This window comes from Rhipicephalus microplus, chromosome 4 (assembly GCF_043290135.1).
Source record: "Rhipicephalus microplus isolate Deutch F79 chromosome 4, USDA_Rmic, whole genome shotgun sequence".
Classification (NCBI taxonomy): domain Eukaryota; kingdom Metazoa; phylum Arthropoda; class Arachnida; order Ixodida; family Ixodidae; genus Rhipicephalus; species Rhipicephalus microplus.
The window spans coordinates 68,010,791-68,037,468 of record NC_134703.1 but is presented as its reverse complement, the minus strand read 5'-3'; the positions used below and the strand labels follow the sequence as shown (position 1 = coordinate 68,037,468).

Genomic DNA, 26,678 nt, shown 5'->3' with positions numbered 1-26,678 from the left:
AAGGATAATGAACCTATGTTTGTGTCAAACGCAGTACAATGGTTAGTCGTACGCTTTGCGATGCTTTCAAGTTAATCTTGTTTTGTTTTCATGCAATTTAAGCAGCTTCTTTGTGATGGTTGTGCTGCCTCTATAAATTATATGGTTCTTCAGAGTTTCTGATATGTGTGCCAACTTGTGTCACATCGCTTCCCTGCTCTTCACTTTATTCTCACTGTGAGCCATACAGATATGAACGGTGTTTCTCTGTTGTGACGCAGCTGTGCACATTGGAGAGGATGAGAGGATGAGTCGCCGTTTGGAAGAGCACCACCCTGGACTGAACTCGTCGGCCGGTGCAGTGTTTCCAGGCCGAAACCACACATCGCCGGGCGGCTTCCACAGGCCCACACATGGGGGGGTGGCCCCTGGTGGGGGCGGCATAGTGGGCGGCAGTGCAGTGGGGTCGCGTGCCAGACCTGCCTCACAAACTCGGCAACCCTTCGCAGTGTTACAGGACTCTACTCATAGTGGTGCCCCTGCTGTCGCTGACAATCGTGAAAACATGCAAGGACCCAATGTCCAGTTCACCGTACAGCCGGCTGGCTTCCAGTGAGTCTCTCGTGGTTCACGCTTGTGGGCAAAAGCATTCTTGGTGTGGCATGCACATTATTTGTGGGAGCAATCGAGTGCTTTGCTGTGCTAAAGGAAATGAGGTGGGCCAGATTCATGGAAATTTATACATATATATGTATATATATTTCTGAAATTCTGCTCCTTATCTAATGCCTCTAATTGAGTAAATTTGACATTAATAAGGGTGAAGCTCTATTCAAACCTCTGGCAAATTGCTAGATGGATAAGGATTGTAATGGTCACATTATCCTGACTTGTTGAGACTTTGTGTGCTTGTGTTCTTTCAACATGGCAGCTGTAGTATCACGGAAAGCTGTTGTTTGAAACATTTGAACTCCATTACTACACTTTGGCATGTGAAGTAGACAAGTATATATATATGTTTTGTTGGGAAACCCTTGCATAGCAATTAGTGGGCACCATCACATTTTGGAATGCAAAAACTTGCAGCCTTAGTATATGATGGTGCAGCAGAAGTGCGTAGTTGTAGAATAGGTTGTTGCATTGAAATTGAAGTTGGGAGGACTTGCTGGATTTTGATGGAGCTACATATGCATTATGTTTAAACTTGCCCGTATTAATTTACTGTGAGCTTTCCACAATCAAAATTGTTTGGTCTGTTGTGCCTGTTTCTGTTACATTTTTCTTGATTTTGGAGTGTTAATTTGAAGTGCATCGCAGATTTACTTATTGACTGTATGGGTACAGTGAAAGCAGTAAAGCTTGCTTAGTAAAGCAGTCAATAGTTGGTCGCACACTTTGTCGGTGCTTTTAATTGTTTGTGTCTTGGTGTGCCTTTATCAATCAAGTTCCGTTATCGTTCGTCTCTCTATAATAATATGGTGACAATGTTACAGAAGGCCTCTTGTTAATACATGTCTGAATGAACACGTGTGCAGTCTACATCTTAAATGCCACTTCTTGCCCCAATGCTCTTTTGCGGCACCATTCCACTGCGTATTGACATACGAGTATCTTGGGGAAGATTCCCAGTTTCGCAGTGCTCTAGCCCAGGAGTAGTGTATAGCTGGTATGAGTTAATTACATCGCATGACTATTCTGTGTCATTGCCACTTTATCTCCTGACTTGCTTGCTTTCTGTAATGTGCCATGCATTTTCTTTCAAAGCACTATTTGTAGCTCTTGTGTATCGTGATGTAGTGAGGTCAGTCATGGGTCAACTAAGCCTTTCGGCAAAGAGGTACGGCATTATGGTTCATTATAGCATTGAGGAAATTTAGCGCAAACAAACAGAGCCATGAGGAGGCCTAGTGCGCAAACTGTAGTTGGAGGGAGGTGCAGAAAGGCTGGTATCAGCTGACTACTGCCGATGCCTTGTTTCTGCAATGTCGGCTTGTCTACTGTATGGATAGTCCCATGCGCAGGTGCTATTTCAATTTTGTCCAGTGGCAATCTGCCGCTTGCACCATGACCCAAGGCCACGAGCAAAATCTTTATTACCATAATATTATGATCAAAATTAAGATAGTGCAATGCAGGGCATTCAATGTCCAGGCCAGACATTAGTTTAAGACAGGTGCACTATGAGTGCCAAACGAATAGAAATGTTGTTTGCAAGTGGCATACAGTTGGACTGAGTGATAAGACTTGAGAAATTTGGGTGATGCAAATGCAGTTGTGGACTTGTGGAAGTGCTTTTCATTCTACACTGAATTAAAAAAAAAGTTAAAGGCACAAAATTGTTTTCATGTTTTTATTGATTAGATGCCGTGCAGTTGTGCTTTGGTCTCAAGACTGAGACAGAAAATTTCCTTCGTGTTATTGTGTTATTCTGACCTTTCTTTAAGCATCACAGGTGAGCAAAGCTTTAGAGGAAAAGGCTATTGACATTGGCAAAACATTGAAGGGGGTGGGTGGGGGCTGTGGTTCTGGACATGACTGCTAAAAATTAAGGAAGGTGGAAGAGTAAGGGAGAGAGAGAAGGCTTTTTGGTGACACAATCAATGTACAGCCTTTAATTGCGTCTACAGGCGTGTGTTTTATGTGTGTTAATACAAGAATAGACTCTTACTTTACAAATTCAAAGCAATAATGCTTTTGGTGAATGTCTTGAATTGATTTCATGAAGTATGATATCATTACTTGTGGCACACATAAGTACCTGTGGCAGTATACTGCAACTATACACTATTTTATATACAGGTTTCAGTACCGCCATGTTCCAGCGTTAACCTTGTGTTCTGCATCTTCAACAACTAAAGAAACACTGTTGTGGTAAATGCATATGCATGAAAAGGGTTGAGTTGATGGCTATGATGTTTTATGGCCTTATATTATAATTCACGTCGCAATATAGAAAAGCAAGAAAACATATGCCTAACAGCCTAAGGTGGTGGCACTTTGTCGTCTTACGAAAAATAGTTTATACTATTGACATCTATAAAAAAAGTAAGCCTGTAAATTTTTCGTGTCAGGTTCTTGCTCTAAGATTCCGGAACAAGTGTACTCTTCTTCCTTACTTCGCAGTTTCGTTGTACTTGTGAAAAGTAGATATGTTGTAGTAAATTTCTGAGGAGATTTGTAAATCTTCTCAGAAGTTTACTACAACGTATTCTTTAAAGCAGGTTTGCCGCGTCTGATATTCTTACTATACGTTCAAGCTTAAAAAGAGGCAAGCCGAGGCGTCACCCACTGCAAACAGCTAGCCGAAATTTTCACGTGACCCAGATGGGGTATGCGTGTGTGCATGGCATGCACATGAGAATTGCCATGATGTGCAACCACATTGCCGTCGACCATCATGGCAGAGTTCGTTGTTGCTTGATAAACTTATTGTGTGAGCCTTGTGACACAGTGGCACCAGTGTGCTAAAACTGGCCCTTCTGTTGTAAATTTTTGAACATGGACAAAATTTTAATCAGATCTAGATGCCGATGAAGCGAGGGGCTGTGGCAATACATTAAACGTGAACATGCATCGGTGTTCTGCAGTGGCCTTGAAATTGTTAGTGCACATGTCAGCACACTTATTGTACCTTGCATGTAATGCAGGCCACGTTTGGGAGCTGCCAGCCTCTCCCAGCTGGGTCACAACCACAGCCCATCGTCAGTGCATCACCCTGTGGGTGGGCAATCCCACGCAGCTCAGGTGAGTCTTTTGTGTCTATAGGGTATAGAATGAAGTTGGTTGGAGCAGTTTTAACCAAAACCATAAATGTCAGCTTACTGATAATTTTGAAAGGTGTACATTGCCACATGTAAATCTTGTCATTTCTTGTTAACACTTTTTTTTTCTGGTATTTTCACTGTTTGAGTTGTATTGGGCAGTACGAGAAGTACTTACTGTACAATTTTAATTCTTTATTGTTGCTTCCAATTATTGCAGTGGAATCGTGTGCTAAGTCAGGTTGGGTGCAGCAAGCGATTATTGCTGTACATTTTCCTGTGTGGGCAAGTGCCACTGATTAGCCTGAATGTACGGCAGGGCTTTTAATTGCTGGAGGAACTTTTACTCATAAGAGTTCACAGCTGTGCTTGGCGCCACTGTCTTCCAGGTGCTGCTTACAATTCTAGAAGGCTGTGTTTCTTGTTGTGTTAGTTCTGTGGTGTTGCTGTTCTGCTGGTTCGAACGCGTTGTACATGAAGTTAAAAGTTATAGGTTCAACATGAAGAACAATGCAGAGAGGTTGAAATGTGGCTGTGTGGATTTCTAAACCTTGTAAAAAGATGCATGGAGCAAGCAGGCTTCGTATATTTCTCTTATTGCTTGCAGCAGAGCGTTGGGGGCAGTGTTTAGCAAAACGCCTGCTGTCTAGCAAGGTGTGATAATGTTAGAAAGTTTCGGACATCAAATTGAATAGCACTGTAGAGTTGACGAAGTCACACTCTTTGGGAAAATTAACCTGCTGCAACACGATGTCGCTTCTTATTTTGTGCTCATAGTGTGGATGTAAGTTAGTGTGCTTTGCCTCGATTTTGTACTTATTATTGTGGTAAAGTTGAACTTTTTATGACATTCGTCGACTGTTTGAAAGCGATTCATACTTGCAAATAGTGGCTGATTCGAAAACTGATTTGAAGAAGACACTATCCTTGAATGTGAATATTCATGAATGTCAGCTTCACTAAGATACACATAGAAATGGTGCAGAGGTACAAGAGATTACATTCCTGAGGGCACAGAGCAAACATGAAACATCAACATATGCAGAACAGCAAGCCACTTCCTTGAATAGTCTGGCATTACTGGCTATACAGTAATTGTTCACATTCTCTAATCACTTTTGTGCATGTCGGGAGTGGACTTACTTGACCACTATACTCCCTTTGTTATAGTAATGCTAGAACTGTGAATATCGAGATGACGTGCTTTGGCCAGCATGTCATTAAACAAGTGCCAACTAGGCCAACAATCAGTAATTGTTAACAATATTGGGATTTAGGTGTAAAAATAGCTACTCAGTATTTGAAAATCATTCACGAGCGTTATGATTTGTGCCATGTTGCTATTCGATTCTGTTTCGAAAACAGCTTTTTCACGCACCCCTGTTTTCTACGAATTGGCTCAAAAGTATTTTATCTAGATTAAGGAGCATTTTTGGAGAGCTAGCCTTCAATTTCCGATGCTCCTTGGTTGTTTGTTTTCCCTGCAGTGATGACTCATTCCCATTACAAAAAATTGGCCTGTGTTTTTTTTTTACTTCTGGACTTTCATTTTCTAGCGTGCTTCTATGTTTCAATATTAGTTAAATAAGTGTATATTGGTCCTCAGCAAATTGGCTCATAAGTGCACTAAATAAGGAAATAGTTCAGTAGCCATGGCCTAATTTTATTTATACTTATACCAAGAGCACTGTAAGTGAAGTGAATGAAGACGAAAATCACATGTTTTAATGTGGCATCAGCTGATTGGTTGGAGCCTTTCAGGCAATGACACTTGACAATAAACTGAAACTGGCTTGTTCAGGGCTGTTTAGGTTAACTGTTTGTCTCCATAATGTAACCCTCAACTCGCCATTTCTTCTGATTTTCAATTTTTGTGGTATGATATTTCAGATTAAATCAAAGGGTAGCTTACGAATTCTTGGCCTGTCCCTCGTTGTGGGTATGTGCCATGTTGTAGTAACATCATCATCAGCCTCTATCTACCTTCTGATTGGTTGGCTCTCTCAACTAGGCTTAACCTGGAATATAAGTGGCATATTAGGCTGCATTTCTTGCCAGGCAGCAGGGTGGAGAGTTAGGCCTTGTTCCTGAATGACTCATGGCATTGCTGCCCTCCAGCTCTAGCAGCTATGATCCCTTTTTCTGAAGAGAGCAGAGCTCTAGAGGAATCTTCCAAGGCAAATGTTTTCTCTCTTTCTGTTAGTTTCTTGTGTGTTGTGCAAATTCAGGTGCTCTTACGATGTGAAGACTTTTAGCTTGCATCTGGTATTTGTCCATCTTTTGAAGAGAATGTGTGAGCTTTAGTCTCTAGTTGCTGTGAAAATGTGGGTGGCATTTCACCCTGTTTGTTGGGGGGCCTCTCACTGATGTGCCCTTTTTGACCTTCAGGCACACACGCCTCAGCTACATGGGCAGCAGCAATTCCAAAGGTTGAAAGTGGAAGATGCACTTTCATACCTCGACCAGGTCAAATTGAGGTTTGGCAACCAGCCTCAAGTGTACAATGATTTCCTGGACATCATGAAAGAATTCAAATCGCAAAGGCAAGTCTTACTTGGCATCACTGTATGCTTGCATACTTTGCATGCTTGTTCATTTTTGGCAGGAGACTGCAGTTTGTCTCAGTTAACGGGGCGCTAAAGGGAAACTATGAATTAGTTTAGGTTGTTAAAGTGTTTTCTGAGAACTCTGTCGTTAAGCTTACCATCATAAGTTCATTATTAAAAAAGAAAAATCATGGTCAAAGTACCATTGTTAAATTCAATCTGCGCACATGACATTACGAATGTCAAAAAGTATTTGTCGTGTTTTGCGGACACTAGCTCGACAAAATTTTCTGAAACTCTGCAAGTCAAGTTTCTAGCCCCATCAGCAGACATTGTGCTTCCTTTTCACTCATTACGATCTACCCAGACTTTGGTAAACACTGTCAAAATTCATGACGTCATGGTGCTAGGTGCAAGAATCGCCACCTACATTTTCTTTTTGCACTTTTCTCACCAGACGTCGTCTCATGGCGATTTTGGAACTGTGAAAGGGTAATTTACTAGTAACCGAAAAATTGATTTCCTCTTTAGCGCCTTTTTAAAATTTTTTGGAGGACCAATAATAAACAGGCTCTGTTTTTTCTTTTTTTTTTAAACCTCGCAAATAAGCTCGCTGATTCGCGCAGTAGACTGCTGCTCTCTTGTATTCTAAGTGTTGCAGCGCGGACCCTTTATTTTGAAAAACAATGCCCGTGCTTCTCTGCTGCAACCGACTTATCTTCCTTGTACGCATAGTGATCAAATCTTGCCTTTGCACAACGTTACCCACTTCTGAGCTTGTCGATTGGTTTTTTGTCCTACGAAGTTCCGCCTTGGCCCTGCAGTGATGCAGTTTTGGCTACCCAGTTCAGTTTCAGTTTCCTGCGCTGCCCACTGCTGTGCCCTGAACTACTGAGAGAAATGGTAATGACAGAACTAAAGCCTTTGAGATTAAATGGCAACTTGCTACTTTACCGCTAGTGGAAGTGTGCTGTTCTAACCGTGCTACCTTCTCGTGCCGCTATGACACGTGCTCGTGTGGAATATGCCCTGCTCAGTTGTTGGCTGCGCGCCAATGACTTATCGCTGATGTTGTGGGACGTTGACGAAGTAGGCATAGTAGCCAAAAACAGCTGCGCTTACCCCTCTCTGCTAGGAGCAAAAGAAGGTGGGAAGGATGAATGAGAAATTCAAACCTGCCTAAGCAGGTCGTTTTAAGCCATGTAATTTCCTTATCACAGCACTTACTTCCAAAGTTATTGTGGCAACATGTTCACATTTGACAAGTGCACAGTAATTTCATCCTTAAGAATTTGGGACCACGAGACTGTCTACTGGCCCTTTAAAAGAAGAAGTGAATTGTTTAGAAAGGGCTATCAGGGCTTTCTCCTTGATATTTATGGTCTCTTCTAAAAAAACACTTACGTTGGTGTCAGAATTCTTGGCTTTTTCAATTGACCTTTTCGTAACTTGGTGTGGTCACAGGGGTATCGTGATGCTTTTGCATTGATTGGTCCTTTTTTTCTTTTGCGAGGAACAGTGGAGCTTGAGACGGAGCCAACGTCTGTTTTCTGTTTGCGTAGTTCAGCACTAAGTATTGTGCATTTGCCTGGCTGTGCAGCATTGACACGCCAGGTGTGATCCAACGGGTGTCAAATCTCTTCAAGGGCCATCCAGAGCTCATAGTTGGCTTTAACACGTTCCTGCCACCCGGCTACCGGATTGAAGTACAGGCTAACGAGCAGGTGAACGTGAGCATGCCGGGCTCCCTGTCGACGACTCTGACGGCAGGGGGAGGCCCTGTGGGGCCCGCTCAGCCCACGGTCCCGCAGGGTCCCCCTGCAGCTGCTCCGGCGGGGGCCGCTGCTCCCACTCTCGTGCCACCAGCCTCAGTGGCGGCGTCACCTCCCTCAGGCATTAAGGCAAGTGGCTTAGCAGCATTGCTTGTACAACGAAGGTGTCCAAGTATGCCCTGTGCTATCATCATCGTCATAGTAGTGACTCAAAACTATTGGCAAACTGACTGTCGCCAGCATAGGCAGCTTTCTTTTTTAGCTTTCAATAATAAACTTTTGAGAGTATTATCGATATAGTAGAATCTTGACGATATGAATTCGAGGACAGTGCGTAAAATATTCGTATCAGCCGGAATTCGTATGAACCCAAAACGACTTAAAGCTGATAAAAATGATGAACAAGAACTTCATTCGCAACTACACCTTGCTGAAAAAAAGTCTGCGTTCTTTTGAAATTTCCCGTCTTCACCGTCTCTTAATTAAGTGCCACGGTTCTCTCGCTCATGCTGCTGGCGTAGCGCGTTCACAGTTGACATCAGAGCAAGCGAAAGCGGCCGAACTCATTGGAAATTCACTCGTTTCCCAGCGTAAGCAGCCGGAAAACCGCGCCGCGAAGTCGACACGAAAAAAAAAAAAAAAAGAGTGCTGGACAATTCGCATTGCAGAATTCAAGCGAAAATGCCAGTGCGGCCGGAAAACCATGTCCGCGCCTGCTGAAAAGGTTTTCACATTCGTTCTGCCCCTTGTATACATGCCGCCGTTGCCATCGCCGCTTGAGAAAAAAAAATTCACATGCTGGTTTAAACAACCAAAATAGAAGGCAGTGCATCGCTACTGTCATCAGCAACGGGCAACCTAAGGATTTTCCTTTTTTTCTTGCGCGTCGAACACGTTTGCATGATGGTTGAGTTAAATTGCTCATCTCAAGTGCTTTAAAATATTTATCTGTACGTGATAAGTGTCATCTGCAGTCTTACTGTTTGCTGTTTTTATAAAAGTTCGCCGGTTTTTATTTCGTTTTTATCGCCTACAGCTTTTTTTTGTGTGTGTGTGTTGTCTACTTTGTGCGCGTGCACGTGACCACCGCGCAAGCGACGGCGGGATGGCTTCCCTTCGGTGTCCTGTATCCCCAACTCCCGCAGCGAAGAGGGCGAAGTATGAAGCAAATAATTTGACTGCGAATGTGAAAATATTGAAGGCGTTGCAAGCTGGAGTATCTCGAAAAGAAGTGATGGAAAAGTTGAATGTGAAGAAAAGCACGCTGAGCACTTATGTGAAGAACGAAGAGCAGATTATGTAAGTGTATGTTGGGGACATGTTTGGCGACCAAAGGAAGAGGCTTCGACGGCAGCGCATCCCAAGCTGGATTGCCGTTTCGTGCTATGCGGGTTTGCCCTTAGCGGCCCCCTTACCTGCGCACAAGCAGAGAAGTTCGCAATGACCATGAACATTGACTCCTCCAATGCGTCGGAAGGCTGGTTCGACCACTTCAAGAAGCGACACGGGCTGGTGTTCTGCAACGTGCGTGGTGAAAGAGGTGCAGTTGACGAAAGTGTTGTGCATGACTGGCGGTCTGGACTATCCGTGCTCCTTATTACGTACGAGCCATGCAACATTTTCAACGCTGATGAGACAGCGCTGTTCTACAAAGCTCTGCCTGACAAGACAATCGTGTTTAAGGGGGACCTGTGCGTCGGTGGAAAGTGAAGTAAGGTGTGCGTGACAGTTCTGGCTGCTAACGTGACTGGCACAGAGCGGCTGCTGGTGATCGGGAAGTTTGCGAAGGCAAAATGTTTCAAGAATATTAAGCAGCTGCCTGTCGACTACCGGTTCAACAGAAAGGCTTAGATGGCTGCCGAACTCTTTCAAGCCTGGCTGCGTCAGCTCGACCGCCGCTTTGCGGCCAAGGCTCGGAAGGTATTTTTCGTGCTGGACAACTGTAGTGCGCACACGAAGGTGTCCGGGCTCGAGAACATTGAACTGCTATTCCTGCCTCCGAACACAAGGGCTTCCCTGCAGCCGATGGACCAGGGAATCATACAGTACACGAAACGCCACTATCGAGGGCAGGTACTCGAGCGGATGTTGCTCTGCATGGAGTCAGGCAAGCAGTACGAAGCAAGCCTGCTAAGCGCAATCCACATGCTGACATACGTGTGGAACAACGCACCGCCTGCAGTAGTCGCTAACTGCTTTAGGCATAGCGGCTTTGTGCACGACGCTGCTGTTCCGGAAGCGGTGGCCAATGAGGAAACTGGCTTAGAGCAAGACGGCTGCTATGTGAGCATCATGCCAGCTGATGTGCCCCTGGGCAATTACTTCGCAATTGACAGTGATGTTGCCGTGGCCGGCACAGTGACCGATAGCAATATCGTCGCCGAAGTCTTGGACGGCAAAGGGAAATTTTCTGACGAGGGCGAAAGTGTTGCTGACGAGCGTCCACGTCACACTATGACGGAGGCTGCGCATGCGTTGGCCGTTTTGGAGCACATATGCATGCTTTTTGCGGATAGTGTGCGTGGGCTAAGCCGCCTGCAGGAACTTTGCAAAATTGTGACTTTGTTGCACATTGCGTCCGTGAAGCAAACTATGATCACATACTTCTTTAAGAAATAAAAGTGATGGTGTAGGAGGCATTCTTCAAGTGTTTTGTCCGTACTCGCAATAATTGGTACCCTCAGTTCGTTCGGACATTCTCTCCGGTCCCATGAAGACCTAATTAACAGGGTTTTACTGTATAATGAAGTTGCATATTAAGCTAAAGTAAGCTCGTTTGTTATAAAGTTTTTTTAACCTATATCTATTGCAAAGCTATTCATTTTCTTCGTTATAACCGATATTTTGTTACTACAGCATTTGTTATATTGATGATTGAGTGTATTAAGCTGGTGTAATGAAGAGTTTGCTGTGGGGGTTACGGTGCCCTTGTGCTGACTTGAAGGTGGCAAGTTCGATGGTTGCATTTTGATGGAATGGACCATGTACTGTGCGATGTCTGTGCATGTTAAAGAACATCAGATTGTCGAAATTGATGAAGCCCTCCACTACAGCGTTCCTTTTATTCACATCGTGGTTCTGAAACATAAAATCTTGACAATTATTACTAATTTTTTGCTGAAATAAAATTTATTTCTGCTGTGATCGTTCGGGAGTATGTCTATCAATAAATTTGCATTCGAAGGTAACTAGTACTTGCAGCTTAGAATGAACACACTTAGTTTTTGATATGTTTATAATGAAATCACAGATTGCAGTATAAATTCGAAGCTGCACAGTACTGTCAAATGTGATGTTGTTTTCTGTATACCTGAATGATTCAACATATTGGGGGATGCAGTGCTTTCAAGAAAGAAAAGCAAGAAATAGGCATTTTCTAAGTTTCGGCTTTGTATTGCTGGTTCATTAATGAACATGCTTGCCTAGTTTGGTTGTTATCTGAGCAGCAGAAAATAACAAAAAAAATACTTCTCTTCTTGAGAAGGCAATGCGCATTAGCTGTCAAAAATGTCTCGGAAACGCCCCTTTTGAAGATGCAGCTGTGCAAGAAGTCGAAGGTGAAGTAAATGCCCATGTTAGGAAGTGTTTTTCGTACCTTTTAGTCACGGAAGACCTACTGTTGAGAGTGAGAGTACCCGAGAGGACAAACAAATCAAGGTACATTTTTAGCCATGGTGAAAGCGGAGTTGCTAGCAAACCAGAACAGATTCTGATTGGCAAAAACACGTCATGTGAACATCCCCAACTGGTTTTGCACCAAATCGAAGTTATTCCTGCTGCGTTTGTACGCTACTCAGTTCATGAGTTTTTTCTCCTGCAAGTTAATTGGGATCAGCTTGTTGTCTGTTTTGTGCCTGAACACGTGTTGTGAGCAACTTCACAGCTTTAAAGCCAGGAAGGAAAAATATGGAGACTATTCGATGCAATTAATTGTCTTCTTGTTGCATATGTATCTTGTTGATGAGAAAGGCCCTAACTGTGCAGTTGGGCACATTAATTTATTTTGCCTATGAAAATCAATGGCAGCTTGTGAAATCTTTGAACTCATTTTTCTCCATTGGTACTTTTGGAAAGGAATAGCCTGATAAGAAAACTATCATTTCCAAACTGCTTTGCCCACAGTTGTTTGCAACTGAAATTTGTCCAGAAACCAGATAAGGCACTTCACTGATCCCGGAGTGTTTTCCAACAAAAGAATTCATGTCTGACATGTGGAGTGACAAGGGTAAAACAATGTTATTCTTTCTTAAAGTGTTGACATTTTTATAAAAACTTTATGATAAGTACGTGACTCATCTCATCCTGCACTATAAACCAATAAAAAGCATCAAATGATAAACAATTAGTACATTTTCATTATTTTTAATGAGTTATCCCAATTGGTATACATTATTGATCATTGTAGCCAGCTGTAGGTGTGTTTTTTTTTTTTAAATTCCTGCTAGGGTGAAACAACCTGGCATATGTTCTAAGAACATATGCTACAAGATGAGCCACCCATGATGTTTTCACTAATATTAGTGCAGCGGTCAAAAAGCTGACTGCATGATTTTGTGTGGTTGATTTTATTGTATCGATGATGCTATCAGTAGATTTTCTGCCATCAATAGTTTGATAGGGACTGAGCTATCGATAACATCAATAGTACGACCGATACTTCTGCATCACTTCATCATAGTAGCAGTAATGTAGCAAATTCGACTAGCCGTGTAGACAATGTTTCTTCCAGAGAGGTGGTGGATAAGCGCACGCATGCAATAGCAGAAGCATATGAAATAAAATAATAAAAGCAAAAGACTAGTGCGTGAGAAAGTCATTACTTGCTCTCACTGGTGATAAATTATCAGCAACATGCGTGATTAGAAGCTAATTCTGGAGAGATGATGTTTGGTTAGTGCCTTCCCTTCTGGTCAAGTTTTTTGGTTTGTTTGTTTTTTTTCTTTGTGTAATGAAACTTTCAGTGGATAGTCCTGTGTCATATACAGTAAACGCTCCTTAACTCACTCTCATATTGAAATCTCGGTTAAGCTGAATCTTTTTTCTCGCCGTGCATTAACCTTCCATAGATGCAATGTATTTGCCCCTTTTATCTTGAAACATTTTTTGGAAGGGACCGCGGATATCTCAAAATCTTGGCCGGGAGGGTGGAAGGCAACGTCCGCCTCCAACTGGCAACGACGGCGTCGTGTGAACGCTTATTTCTTACTACCGTAATTACTCGAATCTAACGCGCACCTTTTTTCCGGTTAAGCGTGTTCATAAATCGCATGCACGTTAGAATCAAGTACGAAAAAAAAAAAAATGAATACGGTCGTTCTATTGCCATCGGCATTCCAAAATGGCCACCCCCTACGTGCGTCGGCATGGCGCGTCGGCCATTTATGCCTATGTGTTTCCCATGTGTGGCACTTCGTACGTGTGCTAAGGGGTTCGTCATCTTGGTGTGCATTAGCATCGACGGCATGGAAGGGCCGACTCCAAAAACTCGACGAGTGCACCATAGTGCGGCTTTTAAAAGAAAAGTCATCGCGTGTGCCGAAACGGACGTAAATCGGGCTGCATCGCGGTCGTTCGGAGTTCCCGAAACGTGCGCGCGGGACTGGCGGAAACAAAAGCAGAAGATTGTCGACAGCAAAGCTTCACGCAAAGGCTTCAGTGGACCACAGCAGGGTCGGTTTCCGCAAACTAAAGAGCTGCTCGGCGAGTATGTGCTTGAGCAGCGAGTGGCACGGCGGCCCGTGACGACAAAACTGCTCCAAGTGCGGGCTATGCAATTAGCCTTAGAAAAAGGTCTAATGCGGAGCCAGTTTAAAGCGAGCAGGTGCTGGCTAACTTACTTTATGAAGAGGAAAGGCTTTTCCCTCCGAAGGGGAACGGGCATATGCGAAAAGTTTTGCGGAGGAGCACGATGAAAAGCTTCACAGTTTTCAGAGGTCCGTCCTAAACTTGCGGCACAACAACGGCTATCTGCTTGGGCAAATCGGGAATGCCGATCAGACGCCTCTTTACTTCAACATGCCTGGCACCACAACCGTCGAGAAGAAGGGGGCGAAGCAAGTTTGCGTGCTGACATCGGTCCACGGTAAAACTACAGTGACGGCAATGCTCTATTACATGTCAGATGGGCACAAGCTTCGCCGTACCTCATATTTAAATGGAAGACGCTCCCGAAAGGAGTCGTTTTTTCGAGTGGTGTGATCGTGCGGGCCAGCGAGAAAAATGGGTGCGCGTTGCAATCGATGTCATACGTTTTTTTTTTTTTTCGTCGTGGAAATCGAGGGGGCGGTAGAATCGAGTAAATACGGTATGTGTGCTGAACGCTGTGGTGGAGGGCGAGTTTTAAATTCCCGCGGACGCACTGGTTTCTTATCTGCCTTGTCAAGCAACTGTAGGAGTGATGATCACGCGAATGTGAGTTGATACTCATTGTTTTCCCCGTGATCTGCACACAAAGCACTATGACCTAAGTTTTACTTCAGTTCTGCGGTCATGCGATGTGTAAAGCAGCTTGAGAACGATTTTCACAGACCAAATGCGAACGCCAAGCAGGCAAGTATCATGCAGTTTTTCCATCCGCAGTAATAAAATTTCTTTACTATGAATTCTTCTGCCTTTATTACAGCAGCTCTCCCATGCAGTGGAGCTTTTGCTAGCAGCACCGGTTTTTATTTTATAGTGACCTGGCCACACTTTTTTTTGGCATTTTTGCTCATCTAGAAAATTTTTTGAGATATTATGACTGAGTTAATGAGGGATTACTGTAATTTTTTTTGTCTTGTTTGTGCTGGCCATCTTGAGTGCTAATAGCCACACTGGTCACAGGACCAGTAGGTGGAGTGTATAAAAAAGAACAATGATAATGATGCTTGAAATGATGACGATGATGGTGGTGAAAAAGCTTCTGTACATTTGTGATTACTATGCCTGGTGACAACTTTCTGTGGTAGCACAGCCAAGGCTTCCATCCAACTAAGCTCGCACCTTTTTAGTACGCTTCTGCACGTAGTGCGAGACCGCTAGCTCTTATATACTACATATCATGAAGGGAAACATGGTAAGAAAAAGTATAGGTATTTTGTTCAAGCTTGTTTGCTTTGTTATTAAGAGAGCTCATTTAGTAAATGGTTTTCATATTTTGCTTTTTCTAATTTTCCAGTTTTGTGGTATCGATTTCACGTTGATGTTGCAGCAAGTTCACATTGAAGCTTGTGAGCAGCATGAATGCATGTTCGTTAGGTTATCTGTATTAATTGGGCGGGAGGAAACGTAGACAGCGGTGCATCATCAAATATATTTTATAGTCTCCAGAAAAGTTGTGTGAAAGTGATGCCATCAGTGTAAGTAGGTCGTCCATCGTGATAGCCGCCTTGGAAGTGACTCTGGCAATCGACCAGTTTTCAGCAAGACCAGGAAGTGACTCTGGCAATCGACCAGTTTTCAGCAAGACCAGCTGTTTGAAAGCAGAATTGCGATTGGAAACTGTACGTGAAAGCGGTGGCTCTTTTCATAAATTTTGTTGCACGCAGGGTCGATATTTTGGTTGCCTACTATTGCTGGGCCTACTGTCAGTGACGAGAAACACCTTCATGCATATATTGCCGCAGAGACTACTTTAAATTAGGTTTCTACCAGGAGAACCAGCGAGCAGCTATGCAAGCGTCTACAATGTTGCGCACCTGCGCGCACTTTCTGCGGCACCGCGAGACATGCTTCTCAGGCTCAGGCTTGTGGAAGTGGCCTGATCTGCTGGTAGTCAGAAAGGTGTTCGAGAGAGACATTCGTGTAGAACGCTTTAGCTGACTTAATTACTTATTTTTCTGGGCACAAGTTTGCCCTTTAATAAAACTATTATTGTGTGACCCTCTTGCAATACGCGACAATGTGAGGTTGACTGTGCAAAAGTAGCATTCTTGAACAAGTACTGAATGCCTGTGGGGCAACACTGTTCATGCTTAGCAGTATGCGAAGGCCTATGTGTTAAATCTCTGGGTTACACGGCAGTTAGATCGGTGTTTGCTATCTCTTCCTTGCCAATTGTGCACGGGAATGGCACAAGTAAGTTTCGTCTCTAAATGAGGATGCTGCATAGCCAAGGAATAAATGGGGTTTGAAGATCGCAAAGCTTGCTGTGATTGCATTTGTAACAATCTGCTGTGCGTTTACCTACTTATTTGCAACTTTCACAGAGTGCCCATCTGCCTATCAGTGGGCCCCCTTCCAGTGGCCTGGGGGGAGGGCAGCCTCCCCATAGTAGCCCTCCATCACATGGGGCCCCCATGGCCCCACAGCCACCTGCAGTGGCCAGTGGTGGGCAGAGTGCTACGGCCCCAACGTCGCAGGCTAGCCAGCCGGTCGAGTTCAACCATGCCATCAACTATGTGAACAAAATTAAGGTAAGCTCACTCCTGAAACTTCACAGCCTGTTTGAACTCGTGCACGCAATCATGTAGTTGATTGAATCCTGAAAATTGCTATAGCATTCGACCATTTTGATGTGTTCTACAGTGGACATAAATCTGAAAGAAAATTGCTTATTTAAGGGGGACATGGCATTTGGAATTGTAAATTTGGTCATAATGTTCAGTTTTTCAACTTTTTCTGCAATCCTGAGACCATGTTATACATGATATCATGGTGAAATATTAGACCAAAATAGAAGTTCAGAAAAAAGCATTTTACTGGTGGGCTGTCGCCAAAATCTATGAGAAAATTGGGTTTTAGAAAATAAAAATCTGCAGCTCTCCCTTGGCACAGTGCCACTATATTGGCATCATCCTAAAGAAGACGGACTCAAGCTCAGGATAGCCACAAAGCTGCATTTCTCCAATGAAAAAAAAAACCCAGTTCCCTTTTGAGTTCCGTTTTCCTAGCTTATAGCTCAATTTTCCCAGCTTTCATTTTTTAGCATTTGTCGTCACAGTGCTATTAGCAACAAATGAAGATACAGGCATTTTGTTCCCTGCAGTGAAGATTTTGAGACATTGGTAAGTGCCGTAAAGCTGTCCATATTTGTGTGCACATCATATACATTTTTATAATTTGCTTTTTATAATACTTGTTAGTAAAACATGTCCAGAACATCTCATAAAATTTGTTGTGCCATAAGCACACAATGGGCTCCAGTGAATATTCTTATGCAAAAATTTTGACGAATTTGTCTAATTAATTGATTAAATTGAGGATGACAATGAAAGTATCAAGTGTCATTGCTCAAAAACTACGTTAGGTAGCTCAAAAGACATTTCTGTTATGATATTAGCACAACGAACAACATCTGCTGCATGTCAAAATCACTTTATCTCGATAAATAACAAAGATAGCTTTCATTGCCATGTCCCCCCTTAAATCGAACAGTTGCCACTAATATGATTAGTTTTGTACTTGAATCTAGGCCCTCGTTTGCCTCTCAGTAAACAGAGCTCCTCTTAAATGGAACATATTTTCCTATTCTCTTCAGATTTTAATGAGAGTCCGTAGTATTTTATTCCTTTGGGCAAAATAGTGGCATTGAATTATGCTATGTCTGTGTGCAAACTTAAAGTGAGCTTCTTTGAATGCATGTTGGGATAACTTTGGATTTTGCAGCCTCAGTATGTGATACTTTTTGAGTGCATGCTGATATAGGTTCTCATTTCGCAATCTTAATATTCCTTTTTTTTTTGCTTTTGAACAGAATCGTTTCCAAGGCCAGCCAGACATTTACAAGCAGTTCTTGGAGATACTGCATACTTACCAGAAGGAGCAGCGAAACCTTAAAGAGGTCAGTTTTGTTTGCTGGGAACAGCTCGCAAGAAAGCTTGTTAGATTTGACAACGCACACAGTGGTGCCTTTTATTTGCGCTTTGATAATGATAATGGGTTGGTAATGCTGATAATGTTTGCTACAGATAAAAATGGGGAATGCTGAGGCATGCTGTTTGTGGCTGTTTTTTTCCCAGGGGGTGCAGACAGGTGCCAAGCCCTTAACAGAGTCCGAAGTGTACGCCCAAGTGGCCAAGCTGTTCCAGAATCAGGAAGACCTGCTCCAAGAGTTTGGCCAGTTCCTGCCCGATGCAAATGGGGCCTCTACGCACTCCCTGGTGAGTCTCACATTGAGAGACTGTGCTGGAACATTGCTTTGTGCTTATAATAGGCTCTGTGCCATGGCGGCTTGTTGCTGTGACACTGTCCGGTTACTTGCACAGCCACAGGTTATCATTGGCTGCCACGGTCTGGTTGCAATATCAACAGACTGCAGGCATGATCGTTTCAGGGGAGATGCGATTTGATAAAGTTTCGTGAATCTGTAGGTTAGGGCAATAAAATTTTCTGCTCTATGTATCGGCTTTATGTTCGTTTCAAATAAGTAATTACTTTTGTAATCAGTTGAACAGTTCACGTTTTGTGCCATGAAAGTTTATTTATTTATTTATTTATTCAAGTACCCTAAACAACGGTGTTACATACGGGGGAGAGAACTATGGATAACAGAAATTAACGCAGTTTCAAAACAGAATAGAATGTGTAAAATATAGTTTATTTTTGGACAAACTTATGCCAATAAACTTTATGACCTAAAAATGGATGTTGAAAAAAAGGCATTTTAAATGTACAAGTCAAAGCTTATCTAATGGTCAAAGATAAGTTTTTGAAGTGATCTCTCCCGTCATGAGAGCTTGGCTATCATTATTATTTTGAGCATGTGGCTTTAGTGAACTTCTGATACAAGATGTAATGGCGAGCAGCCAGATAACAATTTTCAGGGAACTCAAGACAATGAGCTCTTTTTAGTTTTTGGTAGCCATTCTTTGCTCTTTAAAATCGATTCTAACTTACTTTGAGCTTAAATAAAATCTTGCTAGTCTGTCTGTCCGTCCGTCTGTGCATCCGTCCATGCGTCCATCTAGTGAACAGTCCAAGTAAAGTTTTTTTGTTGTGATAGTAGGGAAATTAAAATTGTGAAAGCAAATAAAAATAAAAGATATTTAATCTTCAAAAAGCTTGGAATGTTTACTCCCATCTGCCCTTAATGTATTTTTGCAGTTAAAAAAAAAATCTGAAGGGGTCACGATTAATCTAGTCGGTCACGATTAATTAATCGTGCTAACGAGTCTCATCCACGGGTTTCGAACTTTCGATTTACGTTATTTTAGTAAGTGTAGTACTGATAGTCCTGCATGTGTTGAAGATGTGCTGTGCCTGCAACCTTGTGGGTGCAAATACTGTTGCCGCGTCTGCATTAGACATGCAACAAACTCTAGTCTGTTATCAGTGATTGGTATTAGCGTGCCTTTTTATGCACTAATAGATCCGAACAACCATTAACAGTTGTTCTTGATACATTTTTTGTTCGTTTTCCAACTTGGTTGACAGCTTGTAGAGCTGTGCTAATGGCAAAGTTTTAGGTACGAAGTGAAACGAAATTGAAGCTTGAGTGCGAATGGAACCGAATATATATTTAATACTTTGAAGCAAAATTGCTGAAAAAAAAAAAAATGTTGGAGAGGGTTCCAAAGCATATTCTAATGCATAAGATGGCAACATGAAATCTTTCCTTTCAGCTGGGTTGGTGAAACGCTAGGAGGTGGTGTTTCCTAGTTGTATTATTAACAATGGCACAATAACGAGGTCAAATCGCATTTATGCACAGTGGCAGTCAGAATATTGCAGATCACAGGAATGAGTGTCAAACAGTACCGAGGCGCCTTCTGATGGCTGCCTGCTAAGCTCGAGAGCGTGTACTGCATACGCATGCCCATTTTTACCTGCCAGCCCTCTCTCTCTTCAAGAGTGCACGCGCCGCCAAAACATCGAGCCATGATATCGTGACGAAAACACGCAATTAGTACTGCCAGTTCTCTGTGTGCGCCGCATTCTGCGCCTTAGTCCCAGACCCTCCGCTCTGTTGAAAACGCGCGTGCGTCAGTTTTCCGAAAACCGACGCTTGTGATAAAGTTTGTGCGCCGACAGCCAGAGTGACAGCTTGCACTTCTACCGTTCCAATGCGCGCGCTGTTGAAGAGAGCAGAGAAGACAGGTAGCTGAAAAAGGCGCGCGTGCGCAGTTCGTGCTTTTGAGCTTCGCAGGCAGCCGTCAAAAGGTACAGTGGTGCTGTTTGACACGCGCTCTCGTGGTCCCCAAAATTTTGACCGCCACTGTACATGATTTGGTGCAGTCAAAGTGATGCCGACTACAATTTACATGTGAAATGCAAAGATGCTATTTTCTCAGTATGTCTTATTCTTTAAACTTCCGTGGGAGCTCCACTAGCGCAGTGGACAAAGGCGTGCTTCCTTCGAGTTCAGCAATCCTAATCTGTCCCATTTACGTCAATGTATAAGAACATGAAATTTCAGGTGCTGAAGATCTTCAGCATTCAATTTGTGAGACTTTCTTCCAAGATTTTATGTCCAGAACGGCATTGATTGAACCCCCACCTCTGCTTCATTTATCATTTTCCGTGTTTTTGGAAACGCGTGTGTGAATGTTACATTTTTTTGTAATACAAATCGAAATTGTTTGAATACAAACCGAATATTGAATAATCTAGAGATGCAACTTTTTTTCACCGGTAATCTTTTATTTAACTGTATAATTATGTTGAAAACAGCACATTTATTAGCTATTCTATTTCAGTTTTGAAAAAAAAAAAATAGCACCATCTGTATTTGCCAGGAAGCGTAGCACTAGGCAAGTTTGTTGAGTTTGTGACTTTGATGTCCTGGGTTGAATTTACAGGTTGAAAAAACTTTCGCTATCTTTTTTCATGTGGTAGCACTGTATTACGAAAAAAATCTTACCTGCCCAGGGTTCGTACAGGTCCTTGAAATCCTTGAATTTCAAAAATGCATTTTCAAGGCCTTTGAAAGTCCTAGAATTTTTTCCCATCCTTTAAAATCCTTGAATTTCCTGAGCAGTGCACTCTCATATCGACATCGTGACCTCCTAAATGTGGTACATACCGTGAGTGAACCTGTCAAATTCCCCATTTCTGAAGCAGTAATGGGGCGTGGGTGCACATGATCTCATTTTGCAAAGGTGCATGTGAAAAAAAAAAAAGTTTCTGGTGAGGGTGAGGCAGTGAATGCGATAGCAAGAAATTAGAATGTTGCGAGAAGGGCAAGCAACCCAACCCCATCCATGCAACGCGCCGCTCAAGCACGAAGGACGCACGAAAAGAAAGCGCACAGGACGAGTGCTAATGAACGACTGTTATAGCTCGACACTGGAAGCGTGCTGCTTAAACAAAGCAAGAATGGCACTAGAAAAGAACACACATGTAGCGACAGAATAAGTGCAAAGTAACCTCTGTCCCAGTTGCTACTTCTTGGTTGCAGAGCAACATGCTGCGAGTGTCAACTGTGCACAAGCTGACACTCTTGATGGAATGGTGCCATCAAATTTCAAGGCCATAGCATGTACCGTATGCGTTAAAGAATATATTTTAAGTTTCTTCTCAGATCTACCTAAATGCTCATTCTCCCAATCCAGACCTATCGCGAGTGCGTTCAACACTGACCTAGCTCTACAGGAAGGGCAACAGAAGTTCTAGTGATGTTACAGCAGATCTGTAGTCAGCTGAGTGACCTCCGGACTTCCGCCCCGTACATACTGGCAAAGCATCACTGCTGCTGCAAGTACTGGCAAGTTTGTTTTGCAGGTGCTTGTGTGGCATGTGTGCGAGAGCTGACAATACTCAACATGACGTATGCAAAGGTTTGCGATCACGTGGCTAGGTCAGCTACACTGCTATGTAACTGCACAACTCGGTCCCCACAAACATGGACTGAAAATTGTCCATATCAAAAAGGCGACTAATTATATAGCGAGAATAAGTAATCTTGGTGCGTGTATCGTGCTTACTGGAGCTATAGTTAAAGCTTGCAGCAAAGAGCGCACAAGCCACAAATATTGTGGCACGACCCCTTTAAGGCCTGACTACACATGTGCGTTGAAGCCCATCAGCGTGTAACTTTCTGACATGACATCGTGCCCTCTCCCTATGGAGAGGGTGTGAGAAGTTATAAAGACTACGCTCTTTTTTATAAATGTGATATCCATACATTGTAAGTGCAATAAAATTGGTAATTTTTGCAACTTTTAGACTGAAACATTTCAACTTCCCATGCCGCTTTGAGTCCTTGAAAAACTTTCAACAAGTCCTTGAAAGTCTGAATATTCTTGAATTTTCGTTTTGGAAACCTGTACGAACCCTGCTGCCATGATCACTAGTGAATACGAAGCTGCTGGATCAATTCTTGCATGGCAGCCACATTAAGAAAAGCTGCAGTGTGACAGTTTTCACTGGTGTACTTTAATTGTTGAGCGATTATTAAATTGCCTTAGGTGGTCACAATGTATAGTAGACTCCCGATAATTCAAACTCTGATAATTCATACTTTCGGTTAATTCAAACAAAATTCAATTTTTTGGGTGGCCCTTTATTCTTTTATTCTTTATTCTCTATCAAATGGGTAATTCATACCTTCTGCGGTTTCATATGAGAAAATATCTGCTGCTTTCCCACTAATATTTAAAAATTTGTGTGCTTATATAATCCTAACAGTCTGAAAATCAAAAATAACTGCCTCAGGCCTTCATGAAAAAAGGCTTTGCTAGTAAGCAAATGTATGAAACAAAGCACACGCATGGTAAACCGTGATGCTTTTCAACTGGTATAGAGAGCTTTGTGCAGAAGGCACATATAGCAAAGAAGCAGTTGGCAATCCACGATGTCTTTAAAAGGTCTGGTCAGCAGTAAATGGCCGATAAACTTGTGGACCTTATACCTCTGCTTTTTGTTCATTGCGTGCAGTTAGGGTTTAAAATGCTTAAAATTTTTTTTAAAGTGGTAAAATCAATGCCTAATCATAATATGTGTTGTGACCTCACATGGTCATATACCGTATTTACTTGCGTAATGGACGCACTTTTTTTCTTGACAAATCGGAGCGAAGTTGGAAAGTGCGTTTATCTTGCGGGGTAAATTTTATAAAAACTTTTTCCGGAGAAGGAAGAAATGTGGTAATGCAAAAAAAAAAAAAAAAATAGGTCGTTTAGCTTTTCGCAATGTACATACACGTACACTGTTTGGAAACAGTTTCTTTGTTGCATTTCACTCATCTTCAGTGGTTGATGGCGCTATTTTCTGCAAGCTGCACCTTATCCACATGTGCACGCCATATAAACGCTTTGCCACTGTCTTTCTCGCAATCGTTTAATAATTGCAACAGTGATGTCTGCTGTGAAATCAAGGGGCACCCAAAAGCATGCACTCACGGGGGGGGGGGGGGGGGGGGGGGACAGGAATGAAAGGACAGTAGGGTGACGGAAAAAGAAAGTAGGCTAAAAAAGAAAAGGGGGGGGGGGTCACAGGAAGGCTACCAACCTTGGTTGGTAGCCGGATAATTCAAACTTTTTGATAATTCAAACAAAATTCAGAGGTCTCGTTTAGTTTTAATTAACGAGAGTCTATTGTATCTGTTTTCTCCTTCTATCAGTTTTGGCTTGTACGACCCCGTACTTTATCGTTTTAATTTATAGGCCGTGCCTATAGTGGCGGCATGTTATCACGGAAAAAAGTTGCTGGCAGTTTTTTTCTATTGGCTGCCCACGACCATGTGACCTATCTGCGGGCACATTTCTGGTGAGCATGTCATGCAGACAAATTCATGTGCCGGCAGAATAGGGGCTGCACGTGCAGTGCGGGCAGCTGGCATAATACACCAAAAACCAGCAACTTATTAGCAGCTTGCTGTACCTTTAGATTTAAGCTGCCATTTAAGCGATGATGATACGTCTTAATACATTTTATATACATTTTCAAAATGTCAGCCTTCTTACTTGTACTGCTCCAAATTTGGTATTTCATGATAAAAAGTTCTCAGACTTTTCCTCTGTAATCTGCTCCAAATGTGGATGTTTGTGCTCCAAAGGTAACATTTTGCTGCTTCAAAAGTTGCTCCAAATTGTATTTTGGCTGTTGCAGTCCTGTGTCATTGGTTGCGTTCAGATAGGACTGTCAGGATGTAACCGTAGCAGATAAAGCTGTTGCAGTCCTGTGTCATTGGTTGCGTTCAGATAGGACTGTCAGGATGTAACCGTAGCAGATAAAGCTCATCAAGGCGCCGACACGTGGTGATGATTTCTGATACTGTAGAAGGGTTCTGCACCGCAAAGGCATTGAAAGCTGCAGCATCAATGCCTTTGTGCAGGTGGCGCCCTTTCAGTCTCCGTCATAAAGCTGTTCACCCGGCGACATGGGGAGAGGACATCTTCTGTCTAAGAAGTGTAGGTCTCGCCGTTTTGCTGAATACGCTCCGCTAACTTCTTTTTCGCGATGTCTGAGTGGTTGGAAAGGCTGGCGAAAATCTCACTTGAATGTGGTCCAGTAAAGGAATTCGAGCTCGTGGTTGAAAAACCAAGTCTTGGTCACAGTGGACATGTAGAAGGCGACACAGGTAAGCTTTGCAGCGTCGTCCTAGTGGTTAAGGGCACCCATACGGTGATACAGTCGAACTCCGCTACAACAAATGCCGCTTCAACAAAATTTTCGCTACAACGAAAACTTCACGATTCCCCGTCAGAGGTCCATAGGAGTCAATGCATAAATATTGTCGCTTCAACGAAATTTTACAATGCAGTTCCAGGCTCAGATACTTATTGCTATGTAGTGAACCCAATCTTTAACATTTCGATACTTTTTCAGAGCCTGAAATTGCGTCAACGAAGTATAAAACACGTGTTGGTACTACCAGAAACCACTGTTGTTCAGCAAGCATGGGTGCCGCCATTGCTCGATAGCGATGGCAGTGAGACTGCCCTACTTTTGTTTTGCCACTGGCTTCCTTTTGAGCCGCAGACGATCCGAAGCTGAAGCTCAGTTGCTCAGTTCATGGTTTCCTTCTCGCAGCTGCTGGGTGCAACCGCGGCACGATGCCTTTTCCTGATTCCGATGCTTATCATTATGCTCGCGCTTGGGCAGTGCGGTAACTAATCAGAGCGGCTGTTTGTCTGCATTATCAAAAAAATCAGCTACCCGCTAGTGATGGCTGATAAGAATGGCATAGAATAATGCAAAAGTCGCCGCTTTACGATACCCTGTCTCCGTCTCGGTGTTGTCGGATACTTTTGACGGCGGACAGCTGCTGGTGTTAAGGGGGCAAACTAATCATTGGGACCAAAAAGTGACAAAAAAATTAATTTTTTAAAATTGACATATTTGGTTTCTGTGTGCTTTTAACCATGGCCTCGTTATGCGGGGGTGAGAATCACATCGTGCCACTGCTGGAAAAGAGTAGGAAGCAGCGGACATTTTTTGAATTTTGAGAATAAATAAACGTTCCTTTGTTTTGCTAGCTCAGATCGCCTATATTTTTTTCGATTTCACTACAACGAAATTTTCGCTTCAACAAAATTTTTTCCACGCCCCGTGAGTTTCGTTGTGGCAAGGTTCAACTGTACTCGTGCAACCAGTCTTTAACGTCGTCCCCACAAAGGCTAGCGAATATCGATGGATCTTTCAGAGGTGCAGTGACAAAGCAAAAAGGGATCCCTGTTGCGGCGGGTGTCGCTGATGGTCCAGCGGTAGAGGGCTTGTCTTGAGACATGGTTGCGTTGTGTTGGTGCAAAAGACAACGAAAACGTAGCTCCAGGGGTGTATTGAAGTAGGAGTGAAGAAACAGGTAGAGCCAGGGGACAGAGGCACTGTTTGGCACAATTCATCTTTTGTGAGACGACTTTCAAGCCGCAAGCATCTTTATTTCCACTCTAGTCAGAGCCCTGCTACTTAGACCAAAGTGATGATGATGGGTAACGAAAATGTGAAGCGCATGAACAATGTTCACAGTATATACACGCACACAGTATATACACGCACACAAACGTATATACATCATGTCCATGCATTTGTAGTGTGCGTGCATATATCCGCTTTGAATATCTACTACTGCCAACACGAGCTAGCGAGTGTTTAAAAGCACACAACCTTATTCATTAAAAACCTAATAACATGTATCAGCAAACGTAAAGAAAGGAGCACTCATATTACAATCTAAACTACGATTTGCCTTATCTCAAAATACACTGACCTGGGCATTCTATCCTGAGCATACCTCCGTTCTGTAATCAAGTGAATGGCATGTGTACTCTGCTTTTGACGGGACAATGGAACTCAATGGTATACATGCATTCGGCAGCACAAATCGCAGCATAGTTACCTCGAAACTGATAAGACCTTGCCTGTAGCAACGCAGCACGAAAGTTCCGGTTCTCTCCGAAAGGTTTCGGAGAGAACCGGTACACATGAGCAGTTGCCTTCTTCAACCTCAGGCTGGATAGAAAGGTTCTTCAACATAAGCTGTAGGGGGTCCGTTCTATGTACAGCTGACGCAGAAACCTAGCTAATGTTCCAGCTGCGCACAGTCGTACTGTGCACAATTAACGTCCCCTATCCGTAGCGTGAGTCGCAGCAGCTACACGGGTTCAAGCAAATAAGGCAACAGGCTAGGTCAACAAACACTTTATTGCTATATGTTAGCAACAACGCGTAAATATCGCGTAGAGAGACTAGAGATAACAAGGGTAGACGCTTAAACCTTGGTCGGTGTCGTCCTTGCCTCCAGGGGCTTCTTTTGAGGCAGG

At 43.1% G+C, this 26,678-nt stretch overlaps 1 protein-coding gene across 3 annotated transcripts in view; it reads left to right on the top strand.

Moving 5' to 3' along the window:
- Sin3A (SIN3 transcription regulator family member A) overlaps positions 1-26,678 on the top strand; it is a 73,337-nt gene that overhangs the window by 4,628 nt on the left and 42,031 nt on the right. For all 3 annotated transcript variants that reach the window (XM_037423076.2, XM_037423077.2, XM_075892909.1), the window contains exons 2-8: positions 261-591; positions 3,627-3,723; positions 6,129-6,283; positions 7,887-8,187; positions 16,245-16,451; positions 17,732-17,818; positions 17,997-18,137. In XM_037423076.2, coding sequence (XP_037278973.1) covers positions 287-591; positions 3,627-3,723; positions 6,129-6,283; positions 7,887-8,187; positions 16,245-16,451; positions 17,732-17,818; positions 17,997-18,137 — 1,293 coding nt within the window. In that variant the 5' untranslated portion in view covers positions 261-286. The remainder of the gene's footprint in view (positions 1-260; positions 592-3,626; positions 3,724-6,128; positions 6,284-7,886; positions 8,188-16,244; positions 16,452-17,731; positions 17,819-17,996; positions 18,138-26,678) is intronic.